Source organism: Nothobranchius furzeri, chromosome 6, assembly GCF_043380555.1.
Source record: "Nothobranchius furzeri strain GRZ-AD chromosome 6, NfurGRZ-RIMD1, whole genome shotgun sequence".
Lineage (NCBI taxonomy): Eukaryota > Metazoa > Chordata > Actinopteri > Cyprinodontiformes > Nothobranchiidae > Nothobranchius > Nothobranchius furzeri.
Window position 1 is genome coordinate 51,904,743 of NC_091746.1, and position 18,088 is coordinate 51,922,830.

Sequence of the window (18,088 nt, forward strand, 5' to 3'; positions counted from 1 at the left end):
CCCCCCCCCCCACCCCCACCCCCACCCCCCACCCCCATTAATTTTAGTACAATCTAGTTAATTAGATATTGTGCTAACAGATAAACAGGGTGGACTTTAACTGTTAATGCCAAAGTTTTAGATAATGATGTTACACAGTGTGTAGTGCTCAGAGTATGTCGTGGGTGAGACAATTAGCAAGTACGACACCAAATCTTAGCTCAATATCTGCTCATTTAAAATAGAGTTTGAGCCATGTTTGTACTTTCTGACGCCAGCTAGCTGTGGTGGCCATCTTGAATCAGGTTGACGTCACGTGAGTGTATGTTAACTTTAGATGAACATCCGAAAGTGTCATTAAAGGTGCAATAAGAATTTTACAAAACAGCCTGTCTAAATCACAATGGCACCCCCAAGGGGTTGCCAGGGATGACCATGGACCCCTAGAGAAATACTACCCCCCCCCCTCCCCCCCAGCAAAAGCCGGTGTTAATAAATCATATTAATGTTCACTCAAACCATAAATTGATTTTATTTATTCAAGACATAATTGTAAAATAAAATAAAAATAATACAATTAATGAGTAAAGAAATTATCAGAATTAAAAAAAAATACGTTTCTGTTGCTCACCATTTAAAAATGTTTTTGTCTACAGTTTTTTGTGAACACAGCAACAGGTGAATTGAACCAAAAAATAACATTTTAAAATAAAATTTGAAATAACATTTTAAATAACTGAAATGTATTTTTCTGAAATGTTTGTGTTTGTAAATTTTAAGTTAAATGTTTTGGATACACACAGTTATTTTTTTTTTATAAAAATGAATAAAGGAGCAATGCAATACATCGCCACAGACTAAACTCTCCCAGAGTTACCACAAGGACCAATTTGGTGTGCCACCCCAAAAATGGCCACCCCTATCAAAATCTTTTGGAGGCGCCCCTGCTAAATCATGCTGGAAGGAAACTTGCATTGAAACATGTTTCTTTCTCAGCCGTTTGAGGAGGTTTCAGATGTTCTCCTTTTAAAATGGCCCAAGAGGAACGTTATTTGTGTCACTACTTTTCACATACCACCCACCTCTGATCTAAAGCCTTTTTTGTCCACATTTTGAAACTGTTTGGCCGAGACGTTCAGCTGGTTAATCTTGGACGTTGGACGTTTCCCACTTGATTTGCTTTGTCTGTCTTTAGCTTGGCCCATTTCCTTAGCTGTTTCATGTGGTCGCTAACCTTACCCGGCTTTGGGAAAAAGATTAAAAACGTCCCCTCTGACATCCGATCTGGGTATCTAGAGTCCGATTAGCACCTCCCCCAACAGCAGTGCTTAGTACCTTCCTGTTTGAACATATTCAGAAGATGAAACTACAACTTTGAGATGAGCGGAACGACTCAGACCCACAGGCAAAATACACGTTTGCTTGTCTAGGGTTACATCCCACAATGCATTGCAACGTTACATCACAATTTATTTTTAGCTAGTGTAGAACACACAATAAGAAAGAAATAGTCAGCTCTAAAAACATTTCATTTTTAAATTAGCAATAACTCAATATTACAGAGAAATGTATTATCTGCTCCCGCAACCCTACATGGACGAGCGGGTTCAGAAAATGGATGGATGGATGGATGGATGGATGGATGATTGGATGGATGGATGGATGGATGGATGGATGGATGGATGGATGGTATCTGCTTATCAACTTACTGTGCGTGACTCATCTTCACTCGTCACCTTTACGTTGTTTGTTTTGATACATGGATTGCAGTACCCAAATTTGACCACAGGATGTCACTCTGACGTCAAAACCTTTGGAGTGCCGGGGAACTTTCGTTTAAAATCTATTTTCAGAGATGATTAGGAACAAAGAAATTAGAGATGGTCTCAAACTTTTGCACAGTGCTGTCTATGAGCTCCCAGGGTTTGAGTCAATATGGTTTACACAGTCATGCCACATGACACTGTGTTATCTCCCTCAGTGTTCCTTAGGATGTGCAATATCAGAGATAAAGTAATGTTGTTTTTAGAAAAAATATATATCTGTCAGTCTGAACACGACATGAGCTGACTTATCACACACACACACACACACACACACACACACACACACACACACACACACACACACACACACACACTGGAGCGTGTAGGGTGCCAAACAACATGCCTTCAGCGGATATTTGGTTCAAACCTCACAGTATGCATCTCATAGCCAGCAAGCTTGGAGTGATAGTTTTTTTTTCATCAAATAGGAAATAAAAAAGGAGAATGTTTTAACACTCACTGAGCAACAGATTTATTCCCTCTTTTATTCTACTCTACTGATTCACATTCCTGTTACTGTGTGAAGGAGAATTCATCTCATGTTCATTTGTCACTGAGACAGTTTTATGTCTTTTTAACAAACATGTTGAATCACTGTGCTTTGCTTGTGATTTCTTTTTCTAAAGAAAGTTTGCAAAAATCTTTTGATTCATATGTAAAGAGTTTTTTTAAAAAGTCCTAAATAACTAACATTGTTTGCTCTTCTTTCACATCAGATATAAAACAGGAAATAGGTGCTACTTCCTCTTCTTTGACGTCTTCTAGAGATTTACTTTAACTTGTTATGCAAATGGAACATCTTCCTCACATCACCTGGCTTCATCATGGTTGTGTTAAGAAATGTTTTACTTCCTGTTATGTTTTGTTGGGCGAATTTCCGACGTAGCTTCTGTTGTTGTTTACCGATAAGTCATAGAATATATTTTTCCATTTACTCGGGAAACACGATTTAATATTCCACTAAATATGGAGGTTTATTAATAAAAACTATAATAAAAGAGTTTTCCAGAATGTATTCCTGCTGTTAAATAAGTCTGATGTTTCTCATGGTCTGATTCAGATTTTGACACACACACACACACACACACACACACACTGTTCGTCACTTTGTAGAAGCTGCTGTTTGTCAAAGATGTCGTTCACTGGCAGCTACAGCATCGTCAGACTGAGGGAAATTGTGATCGCTCCTAATCACAGATATTTATATTCTGAATGTTGAACCTTTTTATTTTGGTTAACAGAAGAAAATGATTTGAGACTCAATAAAATGCAGTATTATGAACCAGAAACTGGTGATGTTTCATCTTGTTGACACAAAATGCCTAAAAGAACTAAACACACGGTTCAAGGTTTAGAATGGTTTTAATATCCCAAAGTTGACTCTTTTTCTAGAAGTTTTAGTTTGTACAGATAGATAAATCTGACATCATATACCAAAACTCTTTATGAAGACGAGTCTTTCAATAAAAAAAAATATTTATTCAAAGTAAACTTTCCCACTGAACTGTAAAACATGGACTGACATTCAAAAACAGTAACAGAAAAATGTGTTTTAAAGATTAAAAACATGGAGAACCTGTGAAGGAGTTAGACAAATATATCTGAACATGCTCCAAAAAGAAAACATCAGATTTCTAATACTTTGGGTCATAAATGTTTACCTTAAGCTTTTCAGAGAATAACCAACATGTTTTTCAGCTTTAAATTGCAAATCTTTAAAACAAATTATAAATAAAGATGACATTTTTTGTCTTTTAACGTGAGGAGTAAAAAAAAATAAAATAAAGCTAAATACTTTTTTAATATCTATTTTTCTAATTTTACAGACATGTTTGGCATCTGTAAAAGGAAGTACCATAATGTTCAGATCTTTTAAAGTTTCAAACTCAGAAACTAAACGCAACACTCCTGAATAAAAAAACAAAATCACAATTTTGACCTAAACAAGAGGAAACTGCTCATTCATCACATTATACACAACTTTTATATGAGTATAGCTTATTTTTTGGCTGATTATTTCTTGCTTGGCTCAGTGCTGCTTCACCAAGGGCTGGAATAAACTTTTCGTGTAAACATTTCTGAGCTGCATGCAGAAATAGAAAGGCTTCCTTCAACAAAGCACTAAAGAGGGAAGTTATTGAGCGGGTATGTCTTAATAAATACAGGCAGTTAGTCAGGGGGCAGAACTGTTTAGTGGTGTAGAGATTAGCTTTATACACTGTACACTGGGGTGTGTGTGGATGGAAGTACATTCAGGTTTTCATCGCGCGAGTGCAAAATAACTTTCAACCATAAAGGAACAAACCTCAGGCACGTATAAAACAGTCACACAAACACAAGTTAACAGCTTGTGGCAAAAATCCAAATCTTTACTGTAAAGAACACATATGTGACTGAATATTGATTTTGGCGCTGTGATACTGTCCATTGGTGCATTTTATACTGCACATAATCATATGAAACACTTTCTGATACAAAAATATTCATTTATAATGCAAAACGGCTTTGCATTAGAACAACAGATCGTATACAAACACCAAGAGATGGCTGCTATACAATACATAAAGGATCAATTTAAGAATAAATAACATATAAACAGGTGCAAGAACAAAATGTTTCAGCTAATGTTGCCGTTAGCTGACAAGAGCTCCTTTTTGTTTTACATTCTGGATTAGCAGCTGAGCCTCTCCTGGTGTCTGCTGCCTCCATGTGGACGGTGGGTTTTAATCTCTTGCTCCTAAGCGATTCTTTGCAGCAGTTTGTCTTCTAAGAGCTCGAACTGAACGCTGACCGACATCTCTGCGATGAACTGCTCGCATCCCTCCTTGGTCACCTGTTTGCAGTAACGCAGGTCGATGTGACAGATGCTCCCGCAGCGTTTGAAATAGGTCAGCGACTGGTCTGTGACCCTGTTACAGACTGCCAATGGTGGAGGGGATGGGGGGGCGTTAGAGAAGAAAAATTAACAAATGGTGCAGAGAGGTGTACTGACACGAACACACATGCATGGATTACTCAGGCCTGTGGGATTAAGCAGTAAATCATAACACATTTTGGAGCGGAAGAATTTTCCTTTTGGTCATTTTCTAAGTTTTAAACATTTAAAACAAGAAAATATTTGTTTTAGTGTCCTGCCTTTAAAAGAATGAGAGGAGTGTGTTGTGTAGCATCCATAGGAAACATGCAGCATTACATCCATGAACTCATCTAAACCTGCTTCAACTTTGTTCCGTTTAACTAGCAAGTATTTCACCACCATTTCAGCTGCAAAGTGTGTTCGAAGTGTTTACAGAAATGGGACTTTAACATAAAAGGAAGTGTTCAAATAAAATCCTAAGCTAAGAGCGTGTGTTAGAGCAGCATAATGTTAGCAATGTTAATTTTTATATTAAAAAAATACAACCCAAGGAGTGGCTTTTGCACAGTACTGCTTGTAAAAGTGTAATTAGTAACAAAAACATATGAAAGAGAACACATGGTATCTGCAGGTTGAAGGGAGCCAATTTAAGACATTTTAAGACCTTTTTAAGGCCACTTCGACCAAATTTAAGCTGTTTCTTAAAATTAAATTTAAGCTATGATTTCCAGCTATTGCCTGGAACGTCGCGAACGTGGGATTAGCCATCCAGTTACCATTAAACTTGCACTTCCCCATGGAGCAAACTCCCACTAGCTTAACCAGCTAATGTGCTCATCTAAAAACAGCCCCCTTTCACTGAATGTATACGGTTCCGCTTATGCCAATATCATACACAAAAAAATGCTGAACACTAACTAGAAATTCACAAAATTTTTATAGACATAAAAGAATCTTGTTAATTGGGTTTTTAGTAATTTAAGACCTTTGGAAACTCTATTTAAGGATTATTTGTCCTTTTTAAGGTTTTTTAAGGCCTTAAATTTGGAAAAGCAAATTTAAGACTTTTTAAGACCTTTTAAGGACCCGCGGATACCCTGGAACAGGCGTGAATCTGATTTGCTTCATCAGCATGAAATATTTTACGCTTCTGATCCATGCTGAAGTCTGTGGTTGACTGAGTGTGGCTCCATTAGTTTACATCCAGCACAGAGACGCTCATACCTGACAGGTTGATATCAGTCAGTGAGTCTCTGGTGGTCGTCCCCGCTGCGGTCAGGATGTTGACGGACTGGTCGGTGACGTGGTTACAGTAACTCAGGTCCAGCTTAGACAACAGAGGCATGTAATGAATGATGAGGCGCAGAGACGTGTCCGTGACGTCCAACCCCGCCAGACGCAGGTCCTCCACGTTACGCAGCTTGCTTCTGTTGTCGATCTGACCTACAAAAACAAACACAAGAGTGGAAGAGGGGCAGAGATGAACAGACATGGTTTGTTTGATGAGACGAATGAACAAATGAAGTGTCCACAGTGAGAGAGTGAAGAGTTTTCTGCACCTGTGGACTAAACCACATCTGAGTCGCATCACTGTGCTGACTGACAAGACAAGTTCCTGGATTACAACTGAGATCAACACTTTCATGTCACCTCCTTTTCTTTAAAACTCTGCTGTTCTGATTCATTTTCACTCCAGAAGTGAATGACAGAAAAGGAAGTTTTAAGTTTGGTTCTGTGGATTTGAACGGATCGGCTAAGCAGCTGAGAATCAGCACGGTGTGGCTAAATTCAAGTTTAACACTGAAACACGTCTGCAGATGGTGAGTTTCTATAAACACATGACACACTGGCACCTGGTCTGTTATCTGTAGGCGGCGACAGCAAGTCCCTCATCTGAGCGTCTTTTAGTCCTTCGACCCACTGAACGTCCAGCGTTCGTAGGAGAGGACAGCTGGAGGTGCAAAGCGCGGAGACAGCCACCCAAGAGCACCCGGACAGAAGCAACACACGCAGACCTGCAGGAACACAAGAACCACTAAGAGCTCGTCGGTCACTAAACACTGGAGACACACAAGAAGCTTCAGGGAAATAGAATATTTTATCATGATGTAAGAGAGGGAAAACATTTCCATTTTCCTTGTAAAATATTTTATCTAATCTGATGGAGAGGTGATTTTTTTCTCAGTTTAGCTGAATAAGGTCAAAGGTCAGATATTGTACTTCAGGATTTTCTGGTGCAGAGCAGAAATAATGGTCCCATGTGCTGAAGCAGCAACGCAGCACCAGATCATCACACTACCACCACCATGTTTGACTGTTGCTATGATGTTCCTCTTCTGAGATGTTAGTTTTTCTCCAGATGGTGAGAGACACACTTCTGCAAATCAGCTTCAACTGACACAGCCCACAGTGTGGGTGGGGGTTAGAGGGAAGTGAACTCTATGTAACGCAAAAACACAACACAGCATAACAATGGTCGACATGGTAGTGATGTTGAACATTCTGCTCAGCCTCTGGCTTTGTGTGTGTGTGTGGGGGGGGGGGGGGGGGGTCAATGAGTGAAGAGGTAAATGTATAAAACAACATTTATGAATGGTGAAAGTTTTGTAAACGCTTGTTACAATTCAGTAAGTGCATTTTGTCCTCACGGGCTCCTGTAGAAGGAAACATGGCATCCAATACTAGAGCACAGAGACTTGGATCCACTCCCATGTATTTCAGAACTGATTTTTATGGTTTAATGTTACAAAGCTGCCAATATTTATCAACAGCTAGACATCATTTAATTCATTTTCAACAACATTTCGATGGATATTTCCAGAGATTAACGGTAAAAACTACACATTGTCTTATTAAGCGTAACAAAAAAGCAAAAACAAACCGAAGAAAGCGCTGTTGTATTCATACCATACCATGGTTTATTTATATAGCACATTTAAAATGCAGCATGGGAGCTGCCCAAAGTGCTGCACAGGCTGGACCAAATCACAACTAATCAAAGCAACAAAAGAACAGAGGATAAAAATACTGATCGATAAAAGCTAATAAAACATGAGGAATACTAAGAACACGATAAAACGAGTCACTGTCTAAAAGCCAAGTCTTAGAAGTGGGTCTGTAAACGAGATTTAAAAACCGCCAATAATGGAGCCTGTCGAACTACAGGTGCTGGCCAGTAAATTAGAATATCATCAAAAGGTTGAAAATATTTCAGTAATTCCATTCAAAACGTGAAACTTGTACATTATATTCATGCAATGCACACAGACCAATGTATTTCCGATGTTTACTACGTTTAATTTTGATATTTATAGGTGACAACCAATGAAAACATCAAATCTGGTATCTCAGAAAATTAGAATATTCTAAAGGCCAATGAAAAAATGTTTGTTTCTCTAATGTTGGCCAACTGAAAAGAATGAACATGAAAAGAATGTGCATGTATAGCACTCAATACTTAGTCGGGGCTCCTTTTGCCTCAATAACTGCAGAAATGCGGCGTGGCATGGACTCGATCAGTCTGTGGCACTGCTCAGGTGTTATGAGAGCCCAGGTTGCTCTGATAGTCGTCTTCAGCTCCTCTGCATTGTTGGGTCTAGCGTATTGCATCCTCCGCTTCACAATACCCTATAGATTTTCTATGGGGTTAAGGTCAGGCGAGTTTGCTGGCCAATCAAGGACAGGGATACCATGGTCCTTGAACCAGGTGCTGGTGGTTTTGGCACTGTGTGCAGGTGCCAAGTCCTGTTGAAAGGTGAAGTCTGCATCCCTATAAAGTTGGTCAGCAGCAGGAAGCATGAAGTGCTCTAAAACTTCCTGGTAGACGGCTGCATTGACCCTGGACCTCAGGAAACAGAGTGGGCCAACACCGGCAGATGACATGGCACCCCACACCATCACTGACGGTGGAAACTTTACACTGGACCTCATGCAACGTGGATTCTGTGCTTCTCCGCTCTTCCTCCAGACTCTGGGTCCTTGATTTCCAAAGGAAATGCAGAACTTGCTTTCATCAGAAAACATAACTTTGGACCACTCAGCATCAGTCCAGTCCTTTTTGTCCTTGGCCCAGGCGAGACGCTTCTTGCGCTGTTTCTTGTTCAAGAGTGGCTTGACACACGGAATGCGACACCTGAATCCCATGTCTTTCATGAGTCTCCTCGTGGTGGTTCTTGAAGCGCTGACTCCAGCTGCAGTCCACTCTTTGTGGATCTCCCCCACATTTTTGAATGGGTTTGTCGTCACAATTCTCTGCAGGGTGCGGTTATCCCTAGAGCTTGTACACTTTTTTCTACCACATTTTTTCCGTCCCTTCGCCTGTCTGTTAATGTGCTTGGACACAGAGCTCTGCGAACAGCCAGCTTCTTTAGCAATCACCTTTTGTGTCTTGCCCTCCTTGTGCAAGGTGTCAATGATTGTCTTTTGGACAGCTGTTAAGTCAGAAGTCTTCCCCATGATTGTGGTGCCTTCAAAACAACACTGAGGGACCTTTTAAAGGCCTTTGCAGGTGTTTTGAGTAAATCAGCTGATTAGAGTGGCAGCAGGTGTCTTCTATATTCAGCCTTTTCAGAATATTCTAATTTTTTGAGATACCAAATTTGGAGTTTTCATTAGTTGTCACTTATGAATATCAAATTTAAATGTAATGAACATTGGAAATACATTGGTCTGTGTGCATTGCATGAATATAATGTACAAGTTTCACGTTTTGAATGGAATTACTGAAATATTTTCAACCTTTTGATGATATTCTAATTTACTGGCCAGCACCTGTATAATAGGTAGAGTTCCACAGCTTTGGGGCAGCATCTCATTGTGTGAGACAATGTATTCACCAGGAAGTCTGTTGATGAGCCAGCTGAGTTGTTTCTTAGAAATGTTGGTCCAGCTGAGGTCCAGAGCAACCGGTTGCCTCCGGATGATGCCGCTCAGCATTAGAGGAGTGATGGACTTGCACCGTTTCAAACTGATGTGCGTCCAAAGCCTTTTGTCACAGCACCTGGCGGGAGACAAAGATGGTTTCATGAAAACGCTGCCCCATCAGGTTTGGAAGTCTTCACGGTTTGTCTTGTACTCACCATCGGTTCCATGTCCTGCACACGCGCATGCACACACACAGGTCTTTGTGGGTGAGGTGGCTGAACACTTTCATCCATGTCTCTCGCCACACCACGTGTGCTTCACCGTCGCTCAGCGGTAGTCTGTCGGGCGGGGGGCTAATGGGAGGAGGCCGGATCACATGGCGCTCCATTTGGATGTATTTTGGTGGTGATCTGCGAGGGAGAGGGCGGGAGCACATCGGTTTGATGGGTGTGTTTCTGTTCCAGCCGAGTGGAGAGTATGCCTGCGGCGTCCCATTCACCTCCCGCCCTCTGTGTCTCAGCCAGTCACCCAGATCACTGCCGCCGTTGTTCAGAAGCCACCTCGGCTTCTGGTCGTCCACTTCGCTCTCAGGCTCGGCTTTGACCGGACTGTGATTCTGGCTGGTCAGGCAGTCTTCGGTTTTCAGAGGCTGTCTGACGTGGTTTATCGCACCTTCCTCCAGTTTCAGGACCCTACAGCTCTGATTATTAGCTGAGTCTTCTGCTTTTAGTGGTATACAGTTCTGATTGCCCACAGAGTCTTCGCTTTTCGATGGCCTGCGATGATGAGCGGCGGAGTTGTTCTCTGCACTCTCTGGAGGATGCCTCTGATTGCTCATCGAGTCCTCTAACTTCATGTCCTGGCTGAATTCTTTGCCCCCTCCTTTGTTGGGAAGGCGCCGGCGCTGATGTCGAGCTTTAAGCTGCGCAGAGCTCCTCTCCTGGACGTCTCCTGACTCGCTGCTTGGTCCTGCTCTGGGAGGGTTGGAGGATGAATGATCGCTTTCTCTGGCTGAAGACACCCTTAGCAGAGGACTCAAGAGAACTCTAGCTTTGTCTCTCCCTTTTGTCACAGTCTCTTCTTCCTCTGTGTCCTCTTTCTGCACTTCATCATCATAATCGTGTTCCCCCTTTAAATGCATCCTGCCCAAAGATAAACCATTGTCTTCCCGATCCCCCTGCTCCTCCTCTTCATCGCCGTGATCGTTCTCTGTCTTGATGTGCCGCAACAGTTTCAAACTGAACGGATCGTCTGGTTTAGGAGGTTTTTTCTAAGAAAGGGTGAGACGAACATAATAGGCCATCTTTCTGCATCTTAATGGGATGTATGATGTAAAGCATCAATATCACATAAACACACAAGAGTCTAACCTTCTTTTTCACCAGGATGGGTTCATCGTTGGTCTCAAACAGTTTCCTCTTCTTCCGCAGCGGATTGTCCTCGAGTCTTGCTCGTGGTAGACCCTCCAGGGTCAGCAGAGGTGGGCGTTTCTTAGGAGGTTCCTCATCGTTCCTCTTAGGGACGACTTCCCGCTCTGTCTTTCTTTTCACAGCGGATGTGGTCGTCAGAGCCGTGACGGTTGTGGGAGCCACCGTGGGCATGTCCGGCTCCACTTTCGAGTCCCGGTTCAGCCGCGGTTCTTTAAGGAGGGAGCCGGGGAGGTTGGAGGCGTACTTAAATCCTGGCCCCCTTTTTTGCTTTGTGGCCAAAAGGTTAGAAAAGAAGGAGAGGACAACTTTATTTCTCAGGTTCTCGGATACTTGGGGAAGATCAGCAGTTTGAGAAACTCATCACCATGTCTGAAACAGAAAATTGCCCATCATAATGCTTACTTTCCCAGTTTTCCCAGCGTGGTTACATTTTGGGCACTCCCAACAGTTTGGCAGCTCATCATTGACTAATCCATTTGAATCTTTAACCTACACAAAATGAGCGTAATCGGATGCAGTTTGTCAGCCTCAAAAAGCAACAGCTCAGCAATTCTGAAAACGCTGCTCATTATCGAGAGCAGCTTACCTTGAGACAGTTAGGATGAACAATCTCATTACAGATGGAGCACTCCATGAGCATCAGGTTAAACTTCTCCTCCTCATCCTCCACCGTGTCCTCCTTTCCAGCCTCCCCACAGACGAGACACACAGCGGTGTGGGGCAAAACAGGCTGAGGAGAACAAAACAAAATGTACAAAATTGGGCCAGGCTAAACCAAACAAAGGGGACTAACAATAAAATATGATTAAAAACACCATATATGTAAAAATGAATCTCAGTTGACCCAAGAGGACCTGATAGAAGTGCTCGTATTGGTCTTTGGATTTGAAAAGACCATTTAAACTATTTAAAACTTTAAAAGCTGGCAGTAAAATTTTAAAATGATCCAAAATAAGACAAGAAGCCAATGAAGAGTTGCCAAATCTGGACTTCAATGTCCACAATTTTAATACCAGTCAAAAGATGAGCTGCTGTAGTCGTAATTGTCTAACCTCACTTCTTTTTTTCGCTAAAGATGAATTAAAATCTGGTTCTGGGTCACATTATAATCCCACTTTAAACCACTTCTTTTTATAGGGATATCATCCATTTAACTCGTAATCCAAAAGCCTTCAAACTAGTCACAAAACACTTTGACTTTTCTCATATTAGCATATTTTTGTTTTCTTATATCTTCAAACTTCTAGGTGTTGTAAAAAAAGAACAATTATATCATCCCTTGGTTTGGCATCCCATAAGGTTTTTTTTACTGAGACATTCAGGGAAGTGCCCATCAGCTCTGCTGTAAGGAAACAAGCCTCAGCATTTCTCTGTCCATGGTGCTGGAACCCACTAGCACAGCCTCATGGCAACAGTTACCACAGACCTTCAGCTGAGACATACAAAACAAGTTCAACACCTGGATGACACCTTTACAGCTGCTACAGCAGAAGTCAGTCTCACTTACACATAATTCACATTCTGTTCCTGCAAAGCTCTTCTTGGTCTTTTACATCACATTTAATTTAAAAACAAGTGATGAAAATTAACAGGCGTGGTCAAAGAAAACTAAAGAAGCCAGTCTGTACCACGTGGTACCATATGTACTGGAAAACACCACAAAGTGCAGAATTATTAGGCAAGTTGTATTTTTGAGGAATAATTCTATTATTGAACAACAACCATGTTCTCAATGAACACAAACAACTCATTAATATCAAAGCTGAATGCTTTTGGAAGTAGTTTTTAGTTTGTTTTTAGTTTTAGCAATTTTAGGGGGATATCTGTGTGTGCAGGTGACTATTACTGTGCATAATTATTAGGCAACTTAACAAAAAACAAATACAGTGGGGCAAAAAAGTATTTAGTCAGCCACCGATTGTGCAAGTTCTCCCACTTAAAATGATGACAGAGGTCAGTAATTTACATCATAGGTGCACTTCAACTGTGAGAGACAGAATGTGAAAAAAAATCCATAAATTCACATGGCAGGATTTTTAAAGAATTTATTTGTAAATCAGGGTGGAAAATAAGTATTTGGTGACTTCAAACAAGGAAAATCTCTGGCTCTCACAGACCTGTAACATCTTCTTTAAGAAGCTTTTCTGTCCTCCACTCGTTACCTGTATTAATGGTACCTGTTTGAACACATTATCTGTATAAAAGACACCTGTCCACAGCCTCAAACAGTCAGACTCCAAACTCCACTATGGCCAAGACCAAAGAGCTTTCGAAGGACACCAGAAAAATAATTGTAGACCTGCACCAGACTGGGAAGAGTGAATCTACAATAGGCAAGCAGCTTGGTGTGAAAAAAATCAACTGTGTGAGCAATTATCAGAAAATGGAAGACATACAAGACCACTGATAATCTCCCTCGATCTGGGGCTCCACGCAAGATCTCATCCCGTGGGGTCAAAATGATCATGAGAACGGTGAGCAAGAATCCCAGAACCACACGGGGGGACCTGGTGAATGACCCGCAGAGAGCTGGGACCACAGTAACAAAGGTCACCATCAGTAACACACTACAACGGCAGGGAATCAAATCCTGCAGTGCCAGACGTGTTCCGCTGCTGAAGCCAGTGCATGTCCAGGCTCGTCTGAAGTTTGCAAGAGAGCACATGGATGATATAGCAGAGGATTGGGAGAATGTCATGTGGTCAGATGAAACCAAAGTAGAACTTTTTGGTATAAACTCAACTCGTCGTGTTTGGAGGAAGAAGAATACTGAGTTGCATGCCAAGAACACCATACCTACTGTGAAGCATGGGGGTGGGAAAATCATGCTTTGGGGCTATTTTTCTGCTAAGGGGACAGGATGACTGATCCGTGTTAAGGACAGAATGAATGGGGCCATGTATCGTGAGATTCTGAGCCAAAACCTCCTTCCATCAGTGAGAGCTTTGAAGATGAAACGTGGCTGGGTCTTCCAACACGACAATGATCCCAAACACCCCGCCCGGGCAACAAAGGAGTGGCTCCGTAAGAAGCATTTGAAAGTCCTGGAGTGGCCTAGCCAGTCTCCAGACCTCAACCCCGTAGAAAATCTGTGGAGGGAGTTGAAAGTCCGTGTTGCTCGGCGACAGCCCCAAAACATCACTGCTCTCGAGAAGATCTGCATGGAGGAATGGGCCAAAATACCAGCTACTGTGTGTGCAAACCTGGTAAAGACCTATAGTAATCGTTTGACCTCTGGTATTGCCAACAAAGGTTATGTTACAAAGTGTTGGGTTGAATTTTTTTATTGACCAAATACTTATTTTCCACCCTGATTTACAAATAAATTCTTTTAAAATCCTGCCATGTGAATTCATGGATTTTTTTTCACATTCTGTCTCTCACAGTTGAAGTGTACCTAAGATGAAAATCACTGACCTCTGTCATCATTTTAAGTGGGAGAACTTGCACAATCGGTGGCTGACTAAATACTTTTTTGCCCCACTTTATATACCCATTTCAATTATTTATTTTTACCAGTGAAACCAATATAACATCTCCACATTCACAAATATACATTTCTGACATTCAAAAACAATACAAAAACAAATCAGCGACCAATATAACCACCTTTCTTGCAAGTACACTCAAAAGCCTGCCATCCATGGATTCTGTCAGTGTTTTGATCTGTTCACCATCAACATTGCGTGCAGCAGCAACCACAGCCTCCCAGACACTGTTCAGAGAGGTGTACTGTTTTCCCGCCTTGTAAATCTCACAGTTGATGATGGACCACAGGTTCTCAATGGGGTTCAGATCAGGTGAACAAGGAGGCCATGTCATTAAGTTTTTCTTCTTTTATACCCTTTCTTGCCAGCCACGCTGTGGAGTACTGGGTTGTGGGCGTGTGATGGAGCATTGTCCTGCATGAAAATCATGTTTTTCTTGAAGGATGCAGACTTCTTCCTGTACCACTGCTTGAAGAAGGTGTCTTCCAGAAACTGGCAGTAGGACTGGGAGTTGAGCTTGACTCCATCCTCAACCCAAAAAGGCCCCACAAGCTCATCTTTGATGATACCAGCCCAAACCAGTACTTCACCTCCACCTTGCTGGCGTCTGAGTCGGACTGGAGCTCTCTGCCCTTTACCAATCCAGCCATGGGCCCATCCATCTGGCCCATCAAGACTCACTCTCATTTCATCAGTCCATAAAACCTTAGAAAAATCAGTCTTGAGATATTTCTTGGCCCAGTCTTGACGTTTCAGCCTGTGTGTCTTGTTCAGTGGTGGTCGTCTTTCAGCCTTTCTTACCTTGGCCATGTCTCTGAGTATTGCACACCTTGTGCTTTTGGGCACTCCAGTGATGTTGCAGCTCTGAAATATGGCTAAACTGGTGGCAAGTCACATCTTGGCAGCTGCACGCTTGACTTTTCTCAGTTCATGGGCAGTTATGTTGCGCCTTGGTTTTTACACACGCTTCTTGCGACCCTGTTGACTATTTTGAATGAAAAGCTTGATTGTTCGATGATCACGCTTCAGAAGCTTTGCAATTTTAAGACTGCTGCATCCCTCTGCAAGATATCTCACTATTTTTGACCTTTCTGAGCCTGTCAAGTCCTTCTTTTGACCCATTTTGTCAAAGGAAAGGAAGTTGCCTAATAATTATGCACACCTGATATAGGGTGTTAATGTCATTAGACCACACCCCTTCTCATTACAGAGATGCACATCACCTAATATGCTAATTGGTAGTAGGCTTTTGAGTCTATACAGCTTGGAGTAAGACAACATGCATGAAGAGGATGATGTGGACAAAATACTCATTTGCCCAATAATTCTGCACTCCCTGTACACTGCCTGGCCAAAAAAAAATGCCACCAACAATAAAGGTCACACACTCTAGTATTTTGTTGGAACACCTTTAGTTTTGATTATCGCATACATTCACTGAAGCATTGTTTCAATAAGTTTCTGCAATGTCACCAGATTTATCTCCATCCAGTGTTGCATTAATGTTTCACCAAGATCTTGCATTGATGCTGGTAGAGCCTGACCGCTGTACAAAGCTTTCTCCAGTACTGTGCCCGTGCCATCAGGAAGATGGAATAACCTGGTCATTCAGAATATTCGGGTAGTCAGCTGACCTCATTCTTGTAGCACATCCTGTTGCTGAACCTAGACCTGACCAACTGCAGCAAACCCAGATCATAACACTGCCCCCACAGGCTTGTACAGTAGGCACTAGGCATGATGGGTGCATCACTTCATCTGCCTCTCTTCTTACTCTCATGCACCATCACTCTGGAACAGGATCCATCTGGACTCATAAAACCAGTTTTTAATAATGCGTGGACGGATCTTAACCCAGTTTAAGTTGTTTCTGCAATCTCCTTAGATGTTTTCTCTGCTTGATGCCAATGATCTGACCCCTCTAAAACAGACTAACACTGTTGCACCAGATGGGTTAAATAACTTGTTTCCAGCTGAAAGATGATCGCTCATGCAGTAAATATCCAATAGGACGCTCCAACCTGTTTGCTTAGTTAAATCCAGGTGGCGACCTTTTTTGGCCAGGCAGTGTATTTCGTTAAAACTGGTAACACATTTTGCTGATATACCAAATATAAAATGAAAATCACCATGCTCAGCTTCTATCACACTAGGGATATGAAAAAAACCTATAAATACACTGAAATTAGGAATGTCCAGATCAGGTTTTTTTGCCCTCGAGTCCGAGTCATTTGATTTTGAGAATCTGCCGATACTGAGACCCGATGGGATACTTTCGATGCATAAAAAATAAAAAATTAAGAAAAGGAAGAAACAGTTCCAGAAAGTTCCTTATTTTTTATTTAATTACCTTTTTATTTTAATTTTTAACAACAGATCACTTCTGTGAGGTAGCTTGAACAATCAAGCAATAAATAACATAAATTCTTCACTTTTGGACTTTATTGCAAATATAAAAAGTCTAATATAAAAACAGATAGCACTTCTACTTAAAATACCTGGCAGGGGTCTATTTTGCCTTGGCCCCCAAAATGCTTAGATACGTCCCTGGGCATGGGAGTTTTGAAGATGATCTGAACTGTATCAACTATATAAATACTACATGCTGATAAATTATTGCTTTATACAGGTACAAACGTGTGGTGAGATAAATCTACCTACATTTTATTTTTTTAAGAACTTTGTTTTGTTTTCTTGGTTTTTATTTTCCTATCTTCCTGTCCCGTCTGCCTCTGATCTTCCTGCATCTCCCAGTCCTCCAGAAAAACTCCTGTCTGCTTCCTTCTTTTTCACCTCACAAGTAACTTTTTAACTAGTAGACCAAATTGATCTATTGACGGCAAAAAAAGTGGAGTGTGCGCTGCGCTGCCCGGCTGCGCCAGTGACGAGCGCTGCAGCGGGGGCAGCGCGAGCGTGTCCACACGTCATGCTCAAATACAGACAGAACTTACCAGGGAGAAAATGAACGGACACGAATAACTGTGTGTTAATTATATATTTTTGGTGACGTCACTTAGAAACTTAGAAAATGTTACTGTGGGCGTGTGCAGAACGAAGCTGGAGTTCTGCTCAAAATAATCCCCGCTACGCTGAGTCCAGATAAATTATATAATGTAGGTAGAAACTGGATCTCTTTTGTGCTCCTTCTGGGTGTGTAAGTTAAGGGCATCAGGTGAGCCTGACAACCTTTAAGGAGAACCAAGTTGCTCTCCTGTAATTTGAACCCAGTATCCGAGTCCGGATCGGGGCTTGGATCGGGAAGTATAGCCCAAGTCCCGATCAGTCTGAAACCACGTGATCGGGGCCAATTTCTGATCATGTGATCGGATCGGAACATCCCTAACTGAAATATTGCAATATTTAGTACTTATGTTATTTTTTGTCTTAAAAATTGTAAAGATCATCTGGCTTTTACATCATATTGTATTGTCTCCCCATCATATCATTTTGCCAGATTCTTACTGGTAAACACCCCTATATCTGTAAATATTACTGAGTTATTGCCATTTTTGTGTTTGCTAGTTGATTAGATGTGATGGCCATCTTGATAACCAGTCGTAGATATTTGTTATATCAAGAATTTGTGAAAGTTTCATTGAAATGTTGCACTGTTTGTATAATGATTTACTTATTTTATTAATTTTA

At 41.5% G+C, this 18,088-nt stretch overlaps 1 protein-coding gene across 6 annotated transcripts in view; it reads right to left on the reverse strand.

Moving 5' to 3' along the window:
- Positions 1–3,148: 3,148 nt before the first annotated feature.
- The window catches only part of kdm2bb (lysine (K)-specific demethylase 2Bb), a 42,603-nt gene continuing 27,663 nt past the window's right edge, over positions 3,149–18,088 (reverse strand). For 5 of the 6 annotated variants that reach the window (XM_054744300.2, XM_054744299.2, XM_054744302.2 and 2 more), the window contains 8 exons: positions 11,542–11,685; positions 11,358–11,444; positions 10,896–11,222; positions 9,741–10,795; positions 9,498–9,661; positions 6,516–6,677; positions 5,887–6,105; positions 3,149–4,724 (listed from right to left, as the gene is read on the reverse strand). In XM_054744300.2, coding sequence (XP_054600275.2) covers positions 4,543–4,724; positions 5,887–6,105; positions 6,516–6,677; positions 9,498–9,661; positions 9,741–10,795; positions 10,896–11,222; positions 11,358–11,444; positions 11,542–11,685 — 2,340 coding nt within the window. In that variant the 3' untranslated portion in view covers positions 3,149–4,542. The remainder of the gene's footprint in view (positions 4,725–5,886; positions 6,106–6,515; positions 6,678–9,497; positions 9,662–9,740; positions 10,796–10,895; positions 11,223–11,357; positions 11,445–11,541; positions 11,686–18,088) is intronic. The other variant, XM_054744301.2, reaches the window with a different exon arrangement.